General features: G+C 47.1%; 1 protein-coding gene across 7 annotated transcripts in view; it reads left to right on the top strand.

The window, feature by feature from the left end:
- Window positions 1–23218, top strand: part of MIER1 (MIER1 transcriptional regulator) — an 846254-nt gene that overhangs the window by 780663 nt on the left and 42373 nt on the right. For 6 of the 7 annotated variants that reach the window (XM_069641951.1, XM_069641950.1, XM_069641954.1 and 3 more), the window contains one exon: window positions 3871–3998. The exons of the other annotated variant lie outside the window; for it this stretch is intronic. In XM_069641951.1, coding sequence (XP_069498052.1) covers window positions 3871–3998 — 128 coding nt within the window. The remainder of the gene's footprint in view (window positions 1–3870; window positions 3999–23218) is intronic. 7 annotated transcript variants of the gene reach the window in all.

The following is a 23218-nucleotide window of genomic DNA, read 5'->3' as shown; positions in this document are numbered from 1 at the left end:
CACCGAAAACACGCCGCCAACAACAGATGTCATACCTTCCCGCGTGCCCACAGGTGTCCCCACGAAAAAGTACCTCATTTGTGGGTTCACCAATCTAGCCGCAAAGGGAAACGGCTAACCCACTGGTAACAACAAAAGGGTTTGGGGAGATAACCTACAGATTTGGGAATAGGGTGTCCAAGCCACCAAGGAAAACTGGGAACCCCATGCATTTCTGAAAAGACGGCACCAGTAGGAATCCACAGAGGTCCAACTTGCGTGAAGCGAACCAGAATGTTTTACCCAGAACCCCTGACAAAGTGAAAAATGTGGGTTTTTTCGGTACATTTCGGACTTTGCCGGGGCTTCTGGGTAATACATCCTGGGCCTATATGCGTAAATCATACCTCTACGGATTCCCACGGGTGTCCTTTTCGGACATGCATGGGATTCCCTGTTTTCCTTGGTGGCTTGGACACCCGAGGCCCATATCTGTATATTGTGCTTGTCTGGAGAAAGTGTGAAATTCAGGTGTGTAAACAGACTTGGGGTTACTTGTGTTTTAGGCTTTCCCTTTGGCGCCCAGGTAGGTGCACCCACACATGTGAGGTACCGTTTTCATCGGCACACCTGTGGGAACGCGGGAAGGTATAACATTTGTTGTGTTTGTGTGGTTTTCATAACGTTTTGACTCATTTGCTGGTGCCCTTTGTCACACAACTCCCTCATTTCCCAAATGTGACCTACATTTAGTCGCTGCTTTAGGCACCATACACTTTTGTAACCTGCACAAGTCACCTACCCTTTAAAAGGTCTGCCTATGCTCTTTCAGAAAATGTGTGCTTGCCGTTCCTCACCACATTGGTTTTCCCGATTTACACATGCTAAGTGTGTCTGTTCAGGCCGTGAGCGTAAAACTCTTGTGTACCATTGCTGTGTTTGGCTTGTGGTATTTCTTGTTTTGTAAAACACTACAAAAATTGTGTGCTTTCCTAACTGCAAGAGTCGGGGGAATGTAGCGGAGCATTGCTTTTCTCAAAATTCATAGAAGCCATTGCTGTACCAAGCCAACCATGTCCAACGCATACCTTTTTTTTGGTCATTTTCCCACTTTTCCCCCAATCTATGGCATTTTCCCCTACCTATTGTTTGCCTGACCTACGCAAATCACCCCTTCCTAAACTTGGAGTTTTGTCTACTTTTCAGAAATATATGCCTTTCTGTCCTCCAATTTGGCTTTCCTACCCTTTTCTCCCATTCCGTCCATGCATGTCCAATTGGCAAAAATGGCCAAAATCGCCTACCTCTCACAAAACAGTTGATAACCACATCAAAATAATGATTTTTCGTTTCCACTCAACCTGTTCTTGAAAGCCAGCAAATTGGGGAATTCAGCACAGCAAACCATTCGTTCCTAGCTCTTACAAGGAAAAAAACCACAGGCTTCTTTGTACATCATTTTATTGGCATTTTTTGAAAAACCCCAAAATGTTGCCCCTTTTTGCCTATTTTCTTTCACCCCCCTACAGCAACCTAGGATTCCTGGGTGGCGTTACGGCCGCCTACATGTGGGAAACAAAGGAGCCAAATTTGGCCGAGATATCTCATGTAACAAAAAAGTTACAAGACATTGAATGGCCACATACCGAAATCGCCAAAAAAGGCCCTGGCACTGGGGGGAAATACCCATGGCACTTAAAGGGTTAAAGGGAGGAAAATAAGTGGTTAGTGCAATATGAGCTTAGTTCAAGGTTCTAGAGACGGTTTCTTCGCCTGGCAAGTCTTTTGTCCAAAAACACAACTCTAGCTAAAGGCAGTTCGGAGAGGGCTTGAAGTCTTGACAAACTGGGAATAATGAAGTGTTCCTGTGGATTTCTTCCCGTGTCTAAAGTTATTGAAGCAGCAAGTTAGCAAGAAACAAGGGAGACCTTGAGAAGGGAACACAAGCAGCAGCTTCGGTCAGAGGTAAAGCGGGTGGGGGTTTGCTCTGCACACCTCTACGTGCACTCCAGCGCTCTTGAGCGATTTCCTGGAATCGGGTAAGCAATACCTTTTTCCCCACAGTACCTTTGGTTTGAAGAAAGTGTTTGTGTTGGCTCCTCTGCATTGTGGCAGCTCTGGACCTGACCTCCAGATTCCTTGTTCTGGTGACGAAAGGTGGGACAATGGACGGTGTATCTCAGCAGCAGTCTTGTGAGAGGACCTGTAGCACGACTTTGAGAAACTTCTTGGTTCAATCTGCGGTTTTGGTGCCTTTTCAGCAGCACCAACAAAGGACACAGCTTGTCCGGTCAATTGTCTTCGCTTCCTACAGTCCCACACCCTGGTGAGGGTGCTCTGGGCGAGTTGGATCGGATCTCGGGAGTGTCCTTATGGGCTCTGCACAGATTTGGACTGATTCAACCTTTCCACGAAGATGTACTCGAAATGGGAAGCAGGTCTCCTGGTGTTGGGTTTCCGAAGCTCTGGGAGCTCCTAGGACCTTGGGAGATGGCTCCTTTCAAAGTTCCTCTTGCGACTGGCTTTTACCACCAGCAAAAGGAAAGTAGTAATGGCGAAAAAAGAAGGGAGGCCTTGGGTGCCCCTGTTGTGCACTACCGATACTATGGAGATAGCCTGCGATATAAAAAATGCACAATAGTTGGTAGAACACGTCCACTGCCACCAGCCATAACTAGGTGATTGTCTGTTACTAAAGTCACAGGAGCAGAGAGAAGGGGGATAGGAAGTATCCCTTTAGCACTCCACTGAAGGAGGTTTGTGCCGATCTCGGACTACAGAGTTTTGGGAGAAACACAAAGTATAGTTACTTGAGGATATAGAAAAAAGAATATTCGAGGAATCCAGGGGTCCCCGGCAACACCACCCATAAGGATCTGTGTGCTGCAGTAGTAAAACATAGATGCCTTTAAGAGCTATGGAGCAGGCGGACTCCATAGTACAGGTAGATTATGAAGAATAGAGTTCCAAAAGACAGATCCCACAAGAATGAGTGAGTGGTAAAAGGCTCCACTCATTCAAGATTAAAAGGAAAAGGTCCAGATGTCCAGCAAAAAGTGCTGGGGGACTCACCAGGAGAGGGGATAAAGCACAATAATGATAAATCTCCATAACGCTCGCTTCGGCAGAGCAGTCCTGCACAGTTTTCTGGTATGGGTGTCCAGTCACTCTCCAGATCTGCCTATTTCTATGGGAGTCTATCAAGGATGAGGAATCTGTGGAAGGAAGGAATCCATTAAAAGAATAAATGACTTACCTCTCATTAATGTCCTTTGTGATGGATTGTCCTCCCAGCGATTTCTAATCACTTTCCCTTCCTGCCCCTCTTGCCGGGTAGCTTGTACACCCTTTTGATTCTGCGGTCCATCAGCTGCTGAGTGCTAAGGAGAAAGGCAGAACTGAAATCTTGGGGCGTGCCACCTCGATACGTAGTGGCCCTGACATATCCAGCACATGTAGGCATTAAGTAGCACAGGCATGGAGCTGTGTTGTGCCCCCTAGTTGCCGAAGAATATCTAGATGAGGAATCTGTAGGAGGAACATCCATCAGAAATAACTATGCCAGGAGTAATTTGTTCTGTCCCCGGGAAACATGCATGATTTTCTTTTGTTCCTATGGCCAGGCTTTAGAGTGGGTGCAGAGATTGTACATCAGCATTTATAAAATAATACCGGAGGCACAACACAGGATTTCTAAGTTTCTATCACTTATATTTTTAATGTATTAACTAGAAATCTAATGTTTCTATAGGTACCATGGTTTCATTTACACCCTGATTGAAATGAAATGGATAGGCATATCACAATTAGAAATAACGTATCACATAAAGTCGAATTTTACCAGATTTGAAATGAGTGTAGAATTCACACATTTTAATTACTTGTTTTAAGGGATTATATGGATCGTCTCTTGGATGAAAGTGAAAGTGCTGCTTCTAGCCGGGCACCTTCACCACCACCAACCACCTTCATCATCAGCAGCAATCAGCCCGACAGTGAGAATAGCACAAATGGCAATGGTAAGCAAATTATCACGTTTTGCCATTTCTATAAATGTTCAGAGTATACCACCAAGCCACAGCATACATCAAAAATGTTTGTGTGTTCATGCTCTTGCTGTGCGATCTAGGGAGCTCTGGCGTCCTTTGGGAGACTGAAAGAACTATTTGTTCACATTAAGGAGAGTCCCTCTATTTTTGATTTCACCTTTGTTTCATCCAACTTATTCCCCTGATAAGCACCCAACTGTGTCCTTATCGGCAATATCAATACTATTTTTGTACAATGAGAGTCCCTGTTTTACCTGAGGGGCAGAAAACTGCCAAGTGTTAGAGGCCTGGAGGCAGTGGCGAGCTGCGTGATGCAACACTGGGCGTGATACACTGAGGATCCTCCCAGGATTATCCAGTATTCTTACAGGCATTATTTCAAGCATTGATCGTGGGGGGGGGGGGGCAGATCTTGGGAAGCCACCCTACTATGGTGAACAGGAAGACACTTAGATGTTAGCCAATGTTGGGAAGTGGACACAATCTTGCCGCACTCATAAGCGCTTCAGAATAAGACAAAGGCTGCTGCAGGTACTGTAAGAGATATGGGGCCAAGGAGGCTGCCCTTAAATGCTTCTGCATGATTACTTTGCTTGCTTCATAAATGCACTGCACAGGCAGGAATAGCAGCCATCTTAGATATTAGCATCCATAGTGTAGCACAAAGCTCAAACGCAGCGTAATAGTCAGCACCCCAGGTCTAGGCAGCAAACCTGAGTAAAGGAATAGGTTGTAGCCCAGGCACTGATGAAAAAGGCCAGAACTACACAGATCCATAAACCTTTAATTGTCCTAAAATGTTGCCAACCTTGGCGCCCTGGGAAGAATGTGTCCTGGGAGGTCATAGCAGGAGGGCTGAGTATCTGCGTGCAATACAATCCCAAGAGAGTGAAGCGCTGGCCTCCGACCCCCACCAGTCTCACTTGTAAGTCATGGCACCCAATTGCCTTAGCTTTAGGACCTCTCAATTCCAATATACATGCGAGCCTCAGACCACTGATCACAAACCTGTTAGATCACTGATCGATCAAGAAAGATCGGAAAGCAGTGCTTTCCTGTCTTCACTTCTAAGTCACATGATTTTTTCTGTGATGGATAGAATTATAGCCCAGAATGATGGTGGAAGACATTGGAGAGGTGCCGGCCTGTCTGGGAGCGAGTGAAGTGTGAGCTAGTATGGCCTCGACTTCCCCCACGGGCCCCTGTCTGCTTATACCAGGTGCACTGTTACATAGCTGGAGATGTGATTTTTAGTTTGCAATATGATTGCCACCTGGCTGCCTTCTGACCAATGACGACTGAATCATCACTCACATGGATGGATGGATGGATGGATGGATGGATGGATGGATGGATGGGGCTGGGACCAATGGCCTGGCATCCCCTATGGAGCATTATGTGTAGGGTCTCACCAACCAGCCGTGCAGGTTTCTACTGTATGTAATAATGTCACTGATGACTGTGTAACTTCATAATGTGCTGCTAATGTAGATTCTGCAAGAACGTTCCGCGGCAGCAGAGTTCTTTGTTGGTGCTTCCATTTCTGTGGAAATAGATTTGTTATCCTTGCAAGAGGTGTATTGGGCCTTTTTCCCCTAATGGGTTGTATTCTTTCTGGTGTGAGCGTCCAGGGGCTTTCCTACACCAAACCCAATTAAGGTAAGGTAGCACAGCGGCAAGGCTTGGTCTCAGGGGCTGCCAGAGCAGTCTAGGGCTACAATGAGTCAACACAGAACTGTACCAATAATCCCAGGTAGATGAGTAAGTACAAATATAAAATTATTTATTAGGCCCTTAAAATGCACACTAAGCAAGTAAAGCCTCTAGTCAAATATTGTCTCACTTACTAAAAAACAGTTAACTACATTCACCATTTTGAGAAGAAAGAAAGCACATACTTTAATAACCATTGAAACACAGGTAAGTAGCTATATGCATGAAATGTAGTGAAGGCACTTAGATAAGATGGTTTGGGGCCTTGGTCCCTAAGGTCACCAGTTCCCAAGTTATACTTCACAGGTAGGTTTATTAGGAGATTGGAAGATACCTGTGGTTATAATCACCATGTCAAAAAAGCTAATTAAAGTTCAGGTAAGTAAATCTACTAAATCCCAGTCGCTAGGATAGACCTAGGAAGAGACCCTTGACCAGGCCTCCACTGACCAAAGTCAGGAAAGAGTAGTTTAGGGTCCGGGCTTTACGCCCATCTAACCCTATGGAGAACGGAGGAGGGGAGCACAGGAACAGATATGTTAACTTACCCCCCTGACTCTGATTTCCCAAAAGACCACTGCTTAGCTTCCAGATTCCATTAGAGACGCAGTCTTCTGTGCTTCGTCAGATAAAGGACGGCCCAGGGGGTCACGGTGCAGAGGTCACTTTTGGATGCAGTATTTAGTTTGTCGATCGCAGTGCTTAGGAATACGTTCCAGGCACCTTCCAGCAGAACACTCAAAGGAAGAAAAGATGAAGACCTCTGCAGAGCAGACCACCTCAGGGAGCGCTGAAGAGTTGCAACAGGAGTCAGCACTGTCAGATGATGATCAGCAATCTTCAATGAACAAACAAAGGAGGAGACCCAACACAGATTCTGTTGATGCAAGAAGGCTGAAAATGCAGATGCAGGCATCTTGTTATACAAGTTGAAGATCATCCAAATTCCAAGGATGCACTCAGAATGGCGACAGCTGCAGCGAAGTAGCCCAGGAGTGAGCTGGTCAGTGCACAGATTCGTGGGGGACTCTTCTGAAAGCTCATAAGGCACAGACCCTCAAGCAGGGATCAAGGATGGTTGTTCACACCAGTCCAGGCACTGACCAGGGTATTATAAAGAGCAGACAGAGGAGCAGGGCTTCACTGGGACTTCACTGGAGTTAGTGCTGGTCAGTTTCAAAGGTCTTCCTCCTGTCATTAACTAGAGTTTGAGGGGATTGGGTCCTCTGACGTATTCCATACCTGACAGTAATCGCCACAGCTGTGCTGCTTCGGAAAATCTTGCGGCGTCTGCGTCCTGCGTGGATGACGTCGATACGCCATCCTCAAGGGCCTCCGTCGAGCCGACGTCACCGGATGTTATAAGTAGGACGCACGACGCCCGTAGCCTCAGTTCCGTTTGCTTCGGAGATCTCGGCGCGCCTCGATTCTACTGAATCCTGTTCTTTCGGTTCTCCGAACCTGTTTCTTCATTGCTATCGTATGATGTCTTCTGCTTCTTCCACCCGGCGGTCCGGGTTTAAGAAGTGTCAGGTGTGCGGGTCCAAGATGTCTCTGACGGATACGCACAACGCTTGCCTTTGGTGCCTCGGGGAGGACCATGATACGGACGACTGTGTCGACTGCCAATCGCTCACATCGAAGGCCTTCCGGGAGCGTAAGAAGAAGCTGTCGGTCGGTAAGGTGGCCAAGCCCCGGAGGTCGCGTTCCACTGGTCTTTCAACAGACAATTCGAGGGGCGACTCTCTGCATCGTCGTCAGTCCAGGGGTTCTCGGTCTGGGAGTCGGTCCCGCCATTCCTATGCCTCTCCGAGGCACTCCAGGAAGTGCTGTCACAGGTCGCCATCCCCATCCTCTTCCGAGGACTCCACCTGTCGGCGGGTTGCTTGTCCCAACAAGCATTCCACTCCTGAGGAATGGGATTCCTTCCGAAAGGAGATGTTGGTGATTTTTCAATCGCAGGGATCTGGTCCGTCCGCGCCGTCTGAGGACGCCGGTCGTGGCCATGCTAGAGTCACTGCTCGTCCGCCTTCGTGCTCGAGCAGTCGTCGCGACCACCAGGCGCCTTCGAGGTCCTGCTCGGACAAGGATGGTCGCTCTAGACCTGCCCGTTCCAGGTCCCGGTCCTCGACACCTTCGAGACCGCGAGAATATGTGAAGTCTTCGAAGAAGACATCGGCGGGGCTGAGGTCGTCGACGGACTCTCTCGATGCCCCGCCTCCGAGGAAGTCGTTGGCGCCCAGGCTGTCAAGAGACACGCTCGGGGCTCCGCCCTCGAGGCCTGTGTTGACGCCGTCAAAGCTGTCGATGCCGCGCTCAACGCCGATTCCGTCGACGCCTTTCGAGGCGGCCTTGTCGGAGGTATCCCGTGGCTCGGTGGCACCCCCCAGAAAGGCGATGGCCAAGGCTAAACATGTTGTGCCTTTTTTCTGTACCCTCCTTCCAGCCTATGGATTATATTTTGGAGGTGGATGAGTGGTCTGAGGAAGGTGAGGTTCCTGCAGAGGTCCCGGATGACATTGTTTCTGGTCATAGTCAACTTGAGGACCTGCGTCAGTCGCTGCACAACGCCAGTGGTCTAGACACCTCTCCGGAGGTGGAGTTTGGTAGGCCGGAGCCTGGTACGCATGCTGAAGCCTCATACCGGCGCCTCATGTCAAGGGTCACGAATTCCCTGGGATGGTCTGCCCCCTCGGGGATTTTCAGTAGGATGATCTGACTGATATCCTGGACCAAGGTCCTCCAACTGACCCGGTGCTGCCATTCCATATGGCCTTGCAGAGAAGGGTGGCTGCGGCTTGGACTTCTCCTGAGAGTCTCCCGGCAGTGAGCAAGTCCTTGCCGAAGAAATATCGCCCAGCCAGTGGCGACCCCTGCTACTTGTGGCCACGCACCCTACTCCAGAGAGTTTGGTGTTGCAGGCGGCTACGGCCCCAGCAAAGTAGGCGTCATACCCTACCATCCCTCCTGATGGGGACGACAAACGTTTTGGCGGCTGCGCGAAGAAGGTATTTTCTTTTGGGGGTATGGCCCTTCAGGCTGCCAACTCTGTTTGTGCCTTGTCTCGTTTCAGGCACACTCTGTGGAACTGTATATCCTTAGCGGCTGATCATATTCCCGAAGGGGAGGAACGGGATGGTTTTGTTGCTATTGTGCAGGATGGCAAGGATGCCATGTGTGAATCTGTTCAGTCTGGTTTTAACATGGTTGATTGCGTCAGCCGGTCCATGGCGGCGAGCACCGTAATACGCAGGTTTGCATGGTTGCGGAAGTCGGGTTTTGCTCCTGATGTGCAAGCCCGGCTCCTCAACATGCCCTTTGACGGGGAACATCTTTTTGGCAGCAAGGCTGACGAGAGTCTTGAGAGGTTGCAGACCTCCAAAGCTGCAGCGAAGTCGTTGGGCGCTGCAGTTCACCAACCTCCGCCTTTTCGCCCTAGTGGACAGCAATGGAGGGGAGGTTCCTTTCGATATTACTCGTCCTTTAGTAAATCGAGAGGAGCTGCAAGTCAAAGGGGCAACCGTAGGAGTGCCATAGGTGGAAAACAAGGTACTCGAGGTGCCAAGGCCGCTCGGGCAGTTGCCTCTTTGCCCTCCGGTAACGCCGCAGCCGCTCCCACTCAGTCATGAGGCCATGTCCCATGGTTCACCGGTTGGGGGAAGGCTGGCGCAGCATCTTGTAGAGTGGCAAGCCATTACTTCAGATGTGTGGGTTCTGGAGATCATAACCCACGGCTACTGTCTTCCCTTTCGGCACAGGCCTCGCGACAATCCACCGGGGAACCTCTCTTTGCAGAGTCCGGATCCGCTCCTTGCGCAGGAAATTCAAGCCCTGCTGGAGAAAGGCGCCATAGAACTGGTGCCTGTAGCGGAGAGGAACAAGGGATGGTATTCCCCTTATTTTTTGATTTCGAAGAAAGACGGGGGATTGAGACCCATCATGGACTTGCGCGGTTTGAACAAACTCCTCAGGAAGGACAAGTTCAAGATGGTTACTCTCGCTCAAGTCCTCCAGGCCCTTCAGCTTCAGGACTGGTTGGTGTCACTCGACCTCAAGGATGCTTACTTCCATGTGCCGATCAATCCCAAGCACAAGAAGTACCTGAGGTTCGCGGTTGGCGACTCGCACTTTCAGTTTCGGGTCCTGCCGTTCAGATTGACCTCCGCCCGAGGGTTTTCACCAAGCTCATGGTGGTGGTGGCAGCGCATCTCAGGCAAGGGGGGGGATTCACGTCTACCCCTACCTGGACGATTGGTTGATCAGGGGGAGCTCTCCCGAGCAAGTCCTGGATCATCTGTCCGTCACCTGCCACTCCCTTCACAGGCTGGGCTTCTCCCTCAATTTAAAGAAGTCCCATTTGACGCCAACACAGCGGCTCCAGTACATCGGAGCAGTGCTCAACACTTCCCTGGGGCAGTGTTTTCCTCCCCAGGTGAGGGCTCTTCACATTCAGCAAATGGTGCACAAGTTTCAGCATGCCCAGACGCTCCCAGCGTTCGAGTTCTTGAGGTTGCTCGGCCTCATGGCATCCTGCATTCTTCTGGTGCCAGAGGCTCGCCTGCGGATGAGATCTTTGCAGTGGGCACTCAAGACGCAATGGTCGCAGTCGTCCGGCAGGATGTCGGACCCGGTTCAGGTGCCGCCCTCGGTCGCCCGGGACCTTCTGTGGTGGGCCGTCGAAGGCAACTTGATGAAGGGGGCTCCATTTTGGCTTCCCTGGCCAGAGATGACGATCGTGACGGATGCATCCCTCACGGGATGGGGAGCTCATGCCAACGGGCTGACAGTCAGCGGTCGTTGGTCTCCGTCAGAGTCCAGACTCCATATCAATCTGTTGGAGCTGAGGGCCGTCAGGCTAGCCCTGAAGGCTTTTCTGCCGACTGTGCGAGGAAAGAGTGTCCTGATCTTGACGGACAACACAGTGGCCATGCACTACCTCAACAAAAAGGGGGGGCAGGGTCACTTCCTCTGTGCAGGGAGGCGATGCAGCTCGAGTTCTGGGCCATCCAGCAGGAAGTTTCGATCTCGGCAGTTCATCTGGCCGGAGAAGAAAACGTGACGGCAGACGCTCTGAGCAGGCAGAGCGCGATCTCTCACGAGTGGGAGTTGGCTCAGGAGATTCTCCTGGAGATCTTCGCCCTTTGGGGGACCCCTCAAGTGGATCTCTTCGCCTCCAGTGTCAACCGGAAGTGCGAACGGTTTTGCTCGCGGGAATTTCCTCCAAAAGGAGCCTTAGGAGATGCGTTTGTGGTGGAGTGGTCATTCCCGCTGCTGTACGCGTTTCCTCCAGTCCCCGTCATCCCGCAAGTGCTGCGGAGGTTACGGAAGTTCGGTTCCCGGATGATCCTCATAGCTCCGGCATGGGCTCGGAGGATGTGGTACCCGGACCTTCTCGACTTGTCCATCTGCCCTCCACATAGTCTTCCCTACCGAGACGATCTGCTCTCACGGGAGGGGGGCCAGGTTCTCCATCCAGAGGTCAGATCCCTCAACCTTCACGCTTGGCTTCTGAAAGGTTGAGGTATAAGGATTGGGACCTCCCTGAAGACGTGATGGAGGTGTTGCTTTCGGCCCGAAGGCCAGCAACAAAGTCTCTGTGCCGTTGCCGTTGACGTAAGTTCTGCGACTGGTGCAGAGTTCAGAATGTGGATCCTTTTGCATGTTACATCCCCATGGTGCTGTCCTTTTTACTTTCTTTGGCCCACAGGGGCTTGCAAGTGGGTACCATTAAGGGTTACCTGGCGGCGCTGTCCATCTTTAAGCGCTCGTTCGAAGAGTGTTCTTACTTTAAAATCCCTTTTAATTTCAGTTTCTGAAAGGGCTCACTAATGTGTTCCCTCCGTCACCTTTCCTGGTGCCCGGTTGGGATTTAAACCTTGTTCTTAAGTTTCTTATGGGTGCTCCGTTTGAGCCTTTACATTCTTGCACTTTGAGGCTGTTAACTCTGAAAACTGTGTTTTTAGTTGCGGTTACTTCCGCTCGCAGAGTGAGTTACAGGCACTTTCAGTTAAGCCACCCTTCACTGTATTTCACAAGGACAGGGTTGTCCTTAGTGTTCGTCCTTCTTTTCTTCCGAAGGTAGTGACGGAATTTCATTTGGCCCAGAAGGTTGTTCTTCCGGCATTCTATCCTCCTCCGCATCCTGGTAAGGAAGAGGAGAGGCTCCATAGGCTTGATCCTAAGAGAGCTTTAAGCTTTTATGTTTCACGCATGTCCCGGGTCAGAGTGGACGGTCAACTCTTTATGGTCAGAGTGGACGGTCAACTCTTTATTGGTTACGCTGGAAAGCATTTGGGGCAAGCTTTGACGAAACAGACTTTGTCTCGCTGGATTGTCTTAGCCATCTCGGAGTGTCACCGATTGGCGGGTAAGGACCCACCGGCTGGCTTGCGAGCCCATTCTACCAGGGGTGTGGCTGCATCTACTGCCCTGCAGAGGGTTGTTCCTATTCGCAACATCTGTGATGCAGCAACCTGCGCTTCAGTACATACATTTGTACGTCACTATTCCCTCGATTCCATCCGAGGACAGGATCTGGCCTTTGGCAAGGCGGTCCTTTGCTCTGCTATTTGATTGGCTATTCTAAATTTTGATTCTAAATTCTTTCCCTCCTCCTTGCTCTGGTACTGCTTTGGGAGTCTGTCATAGATATGGAATACGTCGGAGGACCCAATCCTCTCAAAGAACAAGTTACTTTCTTACCTGGTAACGTTCTTTCGATGGGATGGTCCGACGACGTATTCCATATCGCTCCCGCCCTGCCTTCCCCGCTGCAGAATTTCTTTTGCGATTGCAGCTTACGTTCCGCAAGGCTTTGTGTCTGACTGGCAGTTGACTAATGTCACACGTTCTGGGGGAAAAAACTACAACTGAGGCTACGGGCGTCATGCGTCCTACTTATCACATCGGATGACGTCGGAGGAGGTCCTCGACGACGGCGCATCAACGTCATCGACGCAGGACGCAGACGCCGAAAAAAGTTTCCGAAGCAGCACAGCTGTGGTGATTACATGTCATAGATATGGAATACGTTGTCGGACCATCCCATCGAAAGAACGTTACCAGGTAAGAAAGTAACTTGTTCTTCTAAATTCTTTTCCCACCTCCTTACGTTGGTACTGCTTTGGGAGTCTGTCATAGATATGGAATACGTCGGAGGACCCAATCCGCTCCAAGAACAAGTTACGCTCTTACCTGGTAACGTTCTTTCGATGGGATGGTCTGACGATGTAATCCATATCGCTCCCTCCCTGCCTACCCCGCCACAGAATTTCTTGTGCGTTTTGCAGCTTACGTTTCCGCAAGGCTTTCTGTGGTTATAATGGCAGTTGATTGGTGCCACACGTTCTGGGGAAAGAAACTACAACTGAGGCTACGGGCATCCGGTGACGTCGGCTTGACGGAGGCCCTCGAAGACGGCGTATCAACGTCATCGACGCAGACGCCGAAAGACTTTGCGAAGCAGCACAGCTGTGGTGATTACTGTCATACATAGATATGGACTATGTCGTCGGACCATCCCATCGAAAGAACGTTACCAGGTAAGAGAGTAACTTGTTCTTTGGCTCCAACAAGGATCTGTCAAATGGCTGCCCAAGCCCTTCTTTAATCCAAGATTTGGGCTGGAAGCTCGCCCAAGCCCTCCACTGGTTAGGGTCTGCACCATTCAGACGGGCATTGGTTGTCCAATTTTGGAAAGCCACAGGCCACATCTGCCCGGCAACAGACATTCAGGCATCTGGATGTGTACTGTACTAGCCTGTCCCAGCCCCAACATCCAGGGTCAAACGCAAACTGTCCCTTTGCCTGTGAAACCTTTTAACAAGACCATTTTAGGGTACTAGCCACCTTTAGTAGACCTTTCTGATCAATACAAAAGTGCACAAGTCGAAATTACAAAAACACAGTAGAAAAGAATCAGCTGCCACCAGCTCATCCTAGTCCAGTTGTAAAAGTAACCAAAAAGCCATTTATAGAAAAAAAAGTTATAAAGATACAAAGTATGCTTACCACACTTCATTTTAAGGTAATGTGTGCAATTGTCTTATGGACTAATTGGTTTCCCCCTAAGAATGAGCAAAAGATTAGGGAAGGTAAAGCAGAAGGCTTTCCTTGCCTCAAAAATGTTAGATTAGGAGTTCAAACAAAGGGTGACCCATAGAGGCAGCAAAAAGAAAAGTGTTCTTAACAGTTAACTCTAATGTACAGGCCCTTGCGTACCCAGAAGGGCTCCCCATAAATGTTAGGTAAGTAAGGCTATGCATGCTGCCAATAAACTCATTCACTGACAACAATGTGGAAATGTTTTTATACCGCATACGTTTTCCATTTGTTCAGCCCCACTTATGGCTCCTTGTCCGGAGCGGGATTCGGCATACACCAGGTTTACAAAGCCCAATATAGAGCATGAACCAGAGGCCAATACATTCTCCTAGACAACAGTGTGAAGCACATCTGTGCTTGGTGTGCGTATGCCAGCCGCAGGAGAAACGCGCTTCCAGTCAGGAATGATAGACGAGGGGATCAACAGTCCACCATTACGGAATGCCTGTTCCCAAAGGCTGAGCCTGGGATCTAATACACAAGCCAAATCAGTGGTAGTGGCAGCTGCTACATCCAAAGGAAGAACCTGGACTGCTTCATCTGTGTTCTCTGGTTCTTCTACTCTTTCAGGTTACGATGTAAGATAATTGGCACAATGGGTAAAATAGGCTAATATAATAAGTGCTCCTCATCTTCCCCAGGTCATTGTGGATGCGATTCTGAGCACCTGCCATCTAAAATTGTGGAGAAGCGTATCTCACTGGCATAAGTGATTCCAAATTCATGGCAATCGATTTGCTGAAAATGACGGCTGCCTACATTCACACTGTAGAATGAGAAATGTGCTTGGACCTTGAGATGAGGCATGCACTTGGCTCAAAAGTACCAAACCTTTATTAGAAGCACAAGCGAAAGTGAGGATATTGCAGTACACAACTTTTCCATTCATCTGCTGATGAAGAGCTGATCAAAGAGAAGGCCAGCAAGCTGGCACAGAGAAACTCAACAAAGATCCCCCCCCCCCCATGTCATTGTCCTTAAATGTTACAAATGCAGTGTCTTCAAAGGCTATAGAGGGCTCCAGTCTAACTCCCAAAAAGGTGACTGGTTGTATTCATCATCTTCTACATCCTCCCAGCAACATAAATGATGACAACCTCTGTGATGAGTCTCTAGGGTCTCTACTTACAAAGTAAGTAGGGACTTGGCAGATGAAGGAGCATCTCACCCCCATGGGAGGGCAGGTTCAACTTCTACCATGCTTGGTTCCTCCTTTCCCAGGATCCATGGATTCTATCAGTGGTGAGGTTGGGATTCCCTCCAACTCTCCTTTGTCCTTGTCTCTTCCTGCCCCACTGTTAGGCAAGATTGTATGTAGTACCCAGTGGGAGACTGCACCAGCCTTGTCCTCTTGGCAATAGTTAACCCAACCTTTGGTATGAGCATGTACTACACAAGTAGGTAGAGTGACTGAGCAGCCAGGCTTATCTCAATAGGTTTCAAAGTGAGCTGTAGGGTTGCAACATAGTTTCACAGTGACAAGTATCCAAATAAAACTTTTATATTCAAGGTTTCTTGATTAAACAATTATTTATTAATTTAACAGTCACTTTCAATAAGCTTTCTTTTGAAGGGAGCATATATGTAACACTTAAAATATACTTCACAAATACGCACACTGTTTGAATAAATCAGTAGATACCCTTTAGGGATGGCACACAGGCACTTCCTACACCCTCAGGTGACTTCAATAGTAAGGACACTGTGGACATTCATATATCACTGGTACATTTAAAGCAATACTGAGTTTGATGTCAAAAAGGAAAAGGTTAGAGGAAGAAACAATGGTTAACAAGTTTCTCAGACAGGTAAGCACTTTTAAACCCCTCAATACAATGTAGATTAACCCTTTCCCAGGTACACAAGTAAAGAATGTGTGGCTTTTTGGGGAACAGATCAAAACGCAAAGTCAGAGGTTAGAAGAGTCTATCGGAGCCAGGACAGCCAATGTCAATTGAGCACAGTCTAAGAGAGCTGATGTTCTTCTTGAAGGTAAGTAGAAAGTCTTTCACAATTATAGAGAGTTTTTGTTGAAAAATAAATCACTGTTGGGCCACACGCTGGGAGACTTGTGAAAGGCAGAGCTGCAAGCAACTCTACAAAAGGCAGTAAATGCAAACCTCACCTGAGGATAGGCAGCAAGAGGCAAGTAGCCCTTAGTTCACAGTACCTTTGGTCTCAGGAAATTGGTTCCAGCTGTTCCTGTTGTAGTATGGCAGATCCTGTTGTTTCTGGGCCTCAGTCGTGGGGACAAGAGGGAGGATGTCTGGGGGCTCCTAATCTGCAATGGGATGGTCACCGCAACGCACGCAATCTGGTGTTCCTCTCCCTGGCTATACAGTATCCAGCAGCAACTCTGGAAATTCAACCAGCTCCTAGGAGGATGTCCAGGTGGTTTACTTTGGATTTGATTGGTCCCACCAAATCAAGGGGAGAAGTCGTTCTTGCAGGGGCTTCTCTGTCTATACGAATTTGGAGTTTAAACACAGCAGCAGGGCTTCACCCGGCAAACCAACGGTCCAGGAGTTGCAGCAGGCGTCCCCTTCAAATTCTTCGGTTCCTTCGTCCAGTGGTTGACTCTGCCTTCCAAGCCAAAAGCCTCGCCTTTTATTCAGTTTTCTCCAATTCATTCCGGCCTAGCTGTCAGTCACCCAGCAGGGTGGCTGTCCTTGCCGGACTGTCAGCCAGCCAATCACTACAGAGTGCATTTGGGTCTCCTGTTAGGGAGAATTCTCGCCCAAGTGCTAAATTCCCTCTATCTTAGAGCCCTCCAGCTCTTTTGCTATATTTTGGGACTTTCAACATTTAATTTTAATGTGTATTTTACTTTTGTGCTCTTTGGAAATGGGGTTTTAAACAACTCCATAGGCATAATCTTGTGTGTCACACAGCACCTTCAGTCCAGTGGCACACTGATGACTTTCAGACTTTCCAAGGTTTAAATACCTGCTCTGGGACAGACTACTGTCTCCCAGAGCATGTAAAGTTAAATTGACTAGCAAAGTCTTTTTAATTTCATAGACCCATCGCACACTATCTTCCTCTAGAGTGCTGGAGTGGTTGCCTAGCATCCCCTAGGTCTAAACACTCATGTAATAGTCAAATGTTACCCTTTCCTCTTAAAATGGCTGGTGGCAGTGGTTTTAGACTGAACTACCACGATTTTTCCGACTGCGAACCCCAGTGGCTAAAAATTGGGTCAGCCATGTTTTTCAATATGGCGCCCAAGACGCCTCTGTAAAAACACTCTGGTCCTCTTTCTTCACCGTTTCTCTTAGGAAAGGTCCTTCTTGTGTTTAAATCTGTGCGCCAAACCAGGTTTTGTCCCTTTGTTCGATGCCCTTTGGTGGGCTTCAGTGCTGAAGCCCTCCTCTTGTGCCTGAGTGTCTGGGGTGGACAGGATGTGAGGGAGGTGCCCGAAATGTTACCCTTTCCTCTTAAAATGGCTGGTGGCAGTGGTTTTAGACTGAACTACCACGATTTTTCCGACTGCGAACCCCAGTGGCTAAAAATTGGGTCAGCCATGTTTTTCAATATGGCGCCCAAGACGCCTCTGTAAAATTCTCAGAAATGTGCCAATTCCCTCCACCTTAGAGACCCACCCACAGCAACTTTGCTGGATTTTGAGGACTAGATTTTTTTAACCTGGAGAGAGTGAGACTCTTTCCCCACTCTTGCAAGTATTTTAATGTGATTTTTAACTACGTGTTTCTTTTGGTTGTGGAGTCTGCCATATTCCATAGGCATCATCTTTTACATTGTGTCACACCCCACCTTCAGTGCAGTGGCACAGGGAAGTTTTTCAGATTTCCCAAAGATTTAAATACCTTCTCTTGATTAAACTACTGTTTCCAAGAGCAGTGAAGTGAAATTGATTTTACTTACGTTTGTAACTTTCTAGACCCTGCACACACTACCTTACAATACAGTGCTGGAGGGATTACTTAGTATCCCCTTTGCCTAGTTTCTCATGTAATACTTTTGTTACCCTTTCTCAGGGACGTCATTTTGTCAAAATGCAAGGGATAGCGGGAGTGACATCACACAAACCTTGACCTCTGATGGCATCACGGGAAGTGATGTCATTTGACCCCACCCGAAGTGACATCATGGGAAGTGATGGAACACAACCTTTCACCCCTCAGCAAAACAGGAAGTGGCATCACATAACATTGTTTGAGTACACTACGAAAAATATGGTTCCGATACCACTGTGAAGTGATATACATTTCATACAGGAATGTATCACCACATGCATTGTTAATATCAGTGCGTTTAGGCCCATATTGCCAAATGACTGTGAATGCAAGCAGACATCCCAAGGCCAAATGATAATGTGTTTATTATATAGCGCTTAAGCGCTTAATATAGAACAAATATACATACAATATCACCCAGCCTGTATTGGTGCTCATTTATCAACCTGGGCTGAAAGGCTGAATTGACCTTGCTGGGAGTCGAACCTGCAACCTGCAGATCGCGCACATATTGCAGCAGCCAGCGCTCAACCCACTGAGCTACTGAACTGGCTATAGCTATCATTAAACCAGCCACTCCAGAAACAGAGCCACATGCTGCTGGCCATAGCCCATGTGCGTCAATGTAAAAAAGAAAAACGTTCTTTTAAAAAAAAAACATTTTAGGGGTAGCAAGGGAGACCTCAGGGATCGCAGTTGCAACCCCTAAATGACATCCATGCCCTTTCTACAATTAATGGCTGGTGGCAGTGATTTACTTTTTTCTACCATTGAGTGTTTCTACCGCGTGCTGCAATTACAGTGCAGTAAAGCACCCATGGGTGCCTATTTTCTCAAAATGGACCTGGTCTTCTTTTTTCACCATTTCTTTTTGGAAAGGTCCTTAAGATTTACTCTGCACGCCAAACCAGGTTTGGTCCCTTTGTTCTTTTTGGCTTTGGAGGGGTTCACTGGTGAAGCCTGCCTCTGGCTCCAGTGTGTCGAAGGGCAGGAAACGAGGGAGGTTACCAAAACTCCCTGTGCTTAGTCTTCTTGGTTACAGGAATGCACCCAAAGGTGATTGGCTGGCTGGCTAGCTGTCCTTGAAGAACAGTCATTCTGCTGTGTGATTGACAGCGAGGCTGTAAATGAATGAGTGGCCTGCATGAAAGGCGGGGTCTTTTGCTTGGACGGCGGAGTCGACCACAGGGCGAAGGAATCCGAAGAAGAACTTAGAAGAGACGCTTGCTGCAATTACTGGACCGTTGGTTTGCACCGTGAAGCCATGCTGCAGTGCTGAAGCTCCGATTTCGCCTTGACTAGAGAAGCCCTGCAAAGGACGACTTCTCCCGTTGGGTTGGTTGGACCAATCAACCCCAAGACAAACTAATCTGTAAGTGTGCTGTACTTCCATTGCTGCTCCAGGAACCGAGTGCCAGGGAGAGGAACGCCAGAATCGAGTGTATCGTTTTGAAGTCGGACCGAGCTCCAGGAAGATCCTCCGGACTCACTTGAAGCAGGACTAACACAGCCTGTGCCACCTCAACAGAGAAAATGTTGTTCCACAGTATCGATACGCTACTAATATGAGAATTTCGATGAAAACAATACAATATTGTATAAGTACTGTTCCAAATAAAGAACTGGGGGAGACGGTATTAGTTTTGATGAAATATATATAATGTCCTTGAATTGAGACTAGTCTGCCAACACGTGTTTCGACCTCTACCAGGTCTTTCTCAAGGCAAGACTACGTTTAACAAACACAAAACAAAAACCAGCATTAGACATAGTGTGACATTTTGCAAAAAATATGTGATGAAAAACCAATTGCAAAGAAAAACAACAGCAACAAATAGCATTTCAAAATTGGAGTATAGGTTCTCAGCAGGGGAGGGTGGGCAAGGATACAGATGGCAAGGGATGAGCACAAACAAGATTTTTGAGCCCCAAATGAGCAAACAGGACCAATACATTACCATAGTATGGAAGAAATGCGATTCATGCGACCAGGAACAAGTCATAAAACAAAAGAAAAAAATTCAAAAACTGAACGGGGAGAGAAAAAGGGGTGTGTGCCCCATTAGAAATTTGCAAAACAATTTTAAACTAAATTGCACATTTTTACATCAATTTGACCATAAACCTTTAAATGTGACAACTATTTCTCTGTAGCACCAAAAATGATCACCCAGCTAATACGAGAAAAACACTTACTTCCAGTGACAAAGTTCCATGCGATAACTGGTAGAAACCAACATTCTTGATATGTGTTTGCGTTGCATGAGCAGATGTTACTTCAAAGTGCAATGAAGAATTCCCAGTGCGAGAACATGTCCATTCACAACTTCCACCTCAACAGAGTGCTGGACCCAAGAAGCAAGGAAAGCCCACAAGATATCCGAGCACCGCGGTGGTGCTATTCGCAAGAAGCTGAAACTGAGAAGTGCAGCTGATCTGAACTTTTCCCATTGCTGCTGCCGACCTTCAAACCATAGTGCAGGAAACCCCAGACGTCCTCCCTCTTGTCCCCACGACAGAGGCCCAGGGAACAGAAGCCGGCTAGAACCAATTTCTTCAGACCTAAGGTACTGTGAACTAAGGGGTACTAAGCTCTTGCTGTGTAGTTTGCTTGCTCTCAGTTGAGACTTGCATTTACTGCCGTTTGTAGAGTTGCTTGTAGCTCTGCCTTTCACAAGCCTCCCAGCTTGTGGCCCAACAGTGATTTATTTCTCAACAAAAACTCTCTAATTGTGCAAGACGTTTTACTTGCCTTCAAGAAAGAACCTCAGCTCCCTTAGACTTTGCTCAATTGACATTGGCTGTCCTGGCTACCTGATGGACTCTTCTAACCTTTGCCTTTTGTGTTTTGATCTGTCCCTCCAAAAAGTCATACATTCTTTACTTGTATAGCTGGAAAAGGGTTGATCTACATTGCATTGGGGTGTTCAAAAGTACTTACCTGTTTGAGAAACTTGTCAACCATTGTTTCTTCCTCTAACCTTTTCCTTTTTGACACCAAACTCAGTATTGCTCTAAATATACCAGTGATACATTAATGTCCAGTGTCCTAGTTATTGAATTCACCTGCGGGTGTAGGAAGTGTTTGTGTGCTATCCCTAAAGGGTATCTACTGATTTATTGAAACTGAGTGTGTATTTTTAAGTGTTACATAAAGAAGGCTTATTCAAACAGACTGTTAAATCAATAAATAATTGTTTAATCAAGAAACCTTGAGTATAAGTTGTATTTGATTATTTATCACTGTGAAACTCTGTTGCAACCCTACAGCTCACATTAACCCCTCTTGCGATAAGCCTGGCTCCTCAGTCAGTCTACCAACTTGTGTAGTACAGACATATACCAAAGGTTGGGTTCCTATTGCCAAGAGGACAGGGCTGGTGCAGTCTCCCACAGGGTACTACATACAATCTTGCCTAACAGTTGATGTTGCTCCTTTGCTTTTGAAGGACTGTTTCTACATTTTGGGTGTTCACCCATTTGTACCCGCCCAGGCTTAATAGTTTGTGCCCCTCAGGAAGGTTTCGCCTAAGCGCCTGAACTTTTTCCAAGACCAACTAACTTGTATCAGAACTGTCTCATTCCTATTGACCTGGGCATTGCTGGTTTCCGGAGAACAGAAGAAATCAAAATCTTGGAAAGCTGCGTCCCCTGCACACTGTCAATGAGGCAATAAGCCTAAGGAGATGTAAAAACAGGTCTGACTGGTTTCAAGAAGACTTTTTGTATATTTTACACACGTACAGTGTATACAATTTTTAGAATAACAGTGATATGTAGTTCAATACATCCAAAGAATGACATACAATGATTCTGTTCGTTTTTAGAGGAAAAGATGTCTTCTCCTTTTTTATTATTTTCAGGTTGGCCCAACGCGTTTCGAGATTCATATTCTCTTCATCAGGGGCATAAATCTTCAATAATTCTTTCACTTTAATCTGCAAATGATTAATCAAGCATTAATTACTTTTTACAGAAGGTCAAAAGAAGAATAATTAACCAAGTTAAATCACTTTTTATAAAAAAAAAACAGACAATTCTTAAAGAGGGGCATCCCCTTACAAGTTCCTCAATGAACCTGACCTTGCTAGGGTACAAATGATTTGATTCATGTTGTACATTTGGTAACGAAATATATTATGTCATGTGAGACCAAGATTGAGAATAATGTAGTTTTAACAAGATTTCTACACATTAAGAACCTTTAATTTACATGGATATGCTATCTTGAGACATAATAATGCCTAGAAAAAATTCAAATAAATAAATAGAGCCTGAATATGAAGTAGGGAAGAGATGGGGGAGAAGGAGAACTCACCCTTCTTCCGGTAAGATAGTAGATAGAAGTCCACGGAGAGAGCAGTGGTTGCTGAAGGTAGTTTAGTCAGGAAGCTCCGTTCTCCTATGGGAGAATAAGAGCATAAGTGCCTGCAGTCCGCCTAGGCTTAAGTAATAGCCCTATGATGTGAAAGAGAACTTACTTTCAATTAGATGATAGAAGAAGCAACAGTCTACGGCAGGATTGCGGTCAGGAAGCCCAGCTCTCAGACCGCATCTGCCACGGACTGTTTATACTCAATGATGGAGCCGTGACGCCGCTCGCGCATGCGCGAGCGGCGTCACAACAACCATGACGTCACTCGCGCGAGAGCGTCGTAATGTTAGGAATACGTGTGCGCAGGCGGCGTCAATGACACGTCACCCAACACCCTGTAATCAATATGAAGGTAAGTAGACGAGACGTGATAACATAACTTGTCACGCGCTATTCAGGTCCGTGAAAGTAGAATGTTATAAAGGCTCACTATTTACTGTGTCTCTATGAAAAAAATGAAGAGCAGTAATCTAAAAGGTATTATGTTGCATGTCAAACTTCAACAGCCTACTGCCACAAAATAATGGTGTAAACGGCTAAAGTTGCATTAATGAAAAAGATAAGAACAATGGTTTGATCATTGCAATAAAAACAATCCAAGTACACTGGAGAGCATTGTTGTGATTCAATGTTGACTATCCAGAAAATCCAACTTTTACGTATCAACATTTCAAAGAAAAGGAAGAACAGACACCTGTACAAATTGTCTAACCCAAAAACGGAAGGGTGTACAATCTATTGTCAATACCATCCTAAAAGGTGTTATAATCAGGGAATCCTTGAAACAAATTATCAGTTATTAAGGCAAGCATTGTTTGAATGTGAAAAATAGCCATGTTTACAGAAATGGACCTAAATAATAGTCCTCATTAAGGCCCAGTGGGGTCATTGCATCAAGTTTATTTATCCAGAATAAATCCAGCTCCCCTGCACCTCAAATTCTTGTATGAATTTATTTATCATTAAGCATTATGAAAGATCTGTTTTTAATTGTCATTAACAATTTAGTGTGCAAGTGCATT

This window comes from Ambystoma mexicanum, chromosome 1q (genome assembly GCF_040938575.1).
Source record: "Ambystoma mexicanum isolate Mex_15411 chromosome 1q, UKY_AmexF1_1, whole genome shotgun sequence".
Taxonomy (NCBI): Eukaryota; Metazoa; Chordata; class Amphibia; order Caudata; family Ambystomatidae; genus Ambystoma; species Ambystoma mexicanum.
The sequence above is the reverse complement of the archived record's forward strand: the minus strand, read 5'-3'. Positions and strand labels throughout refer to the sequence as shown.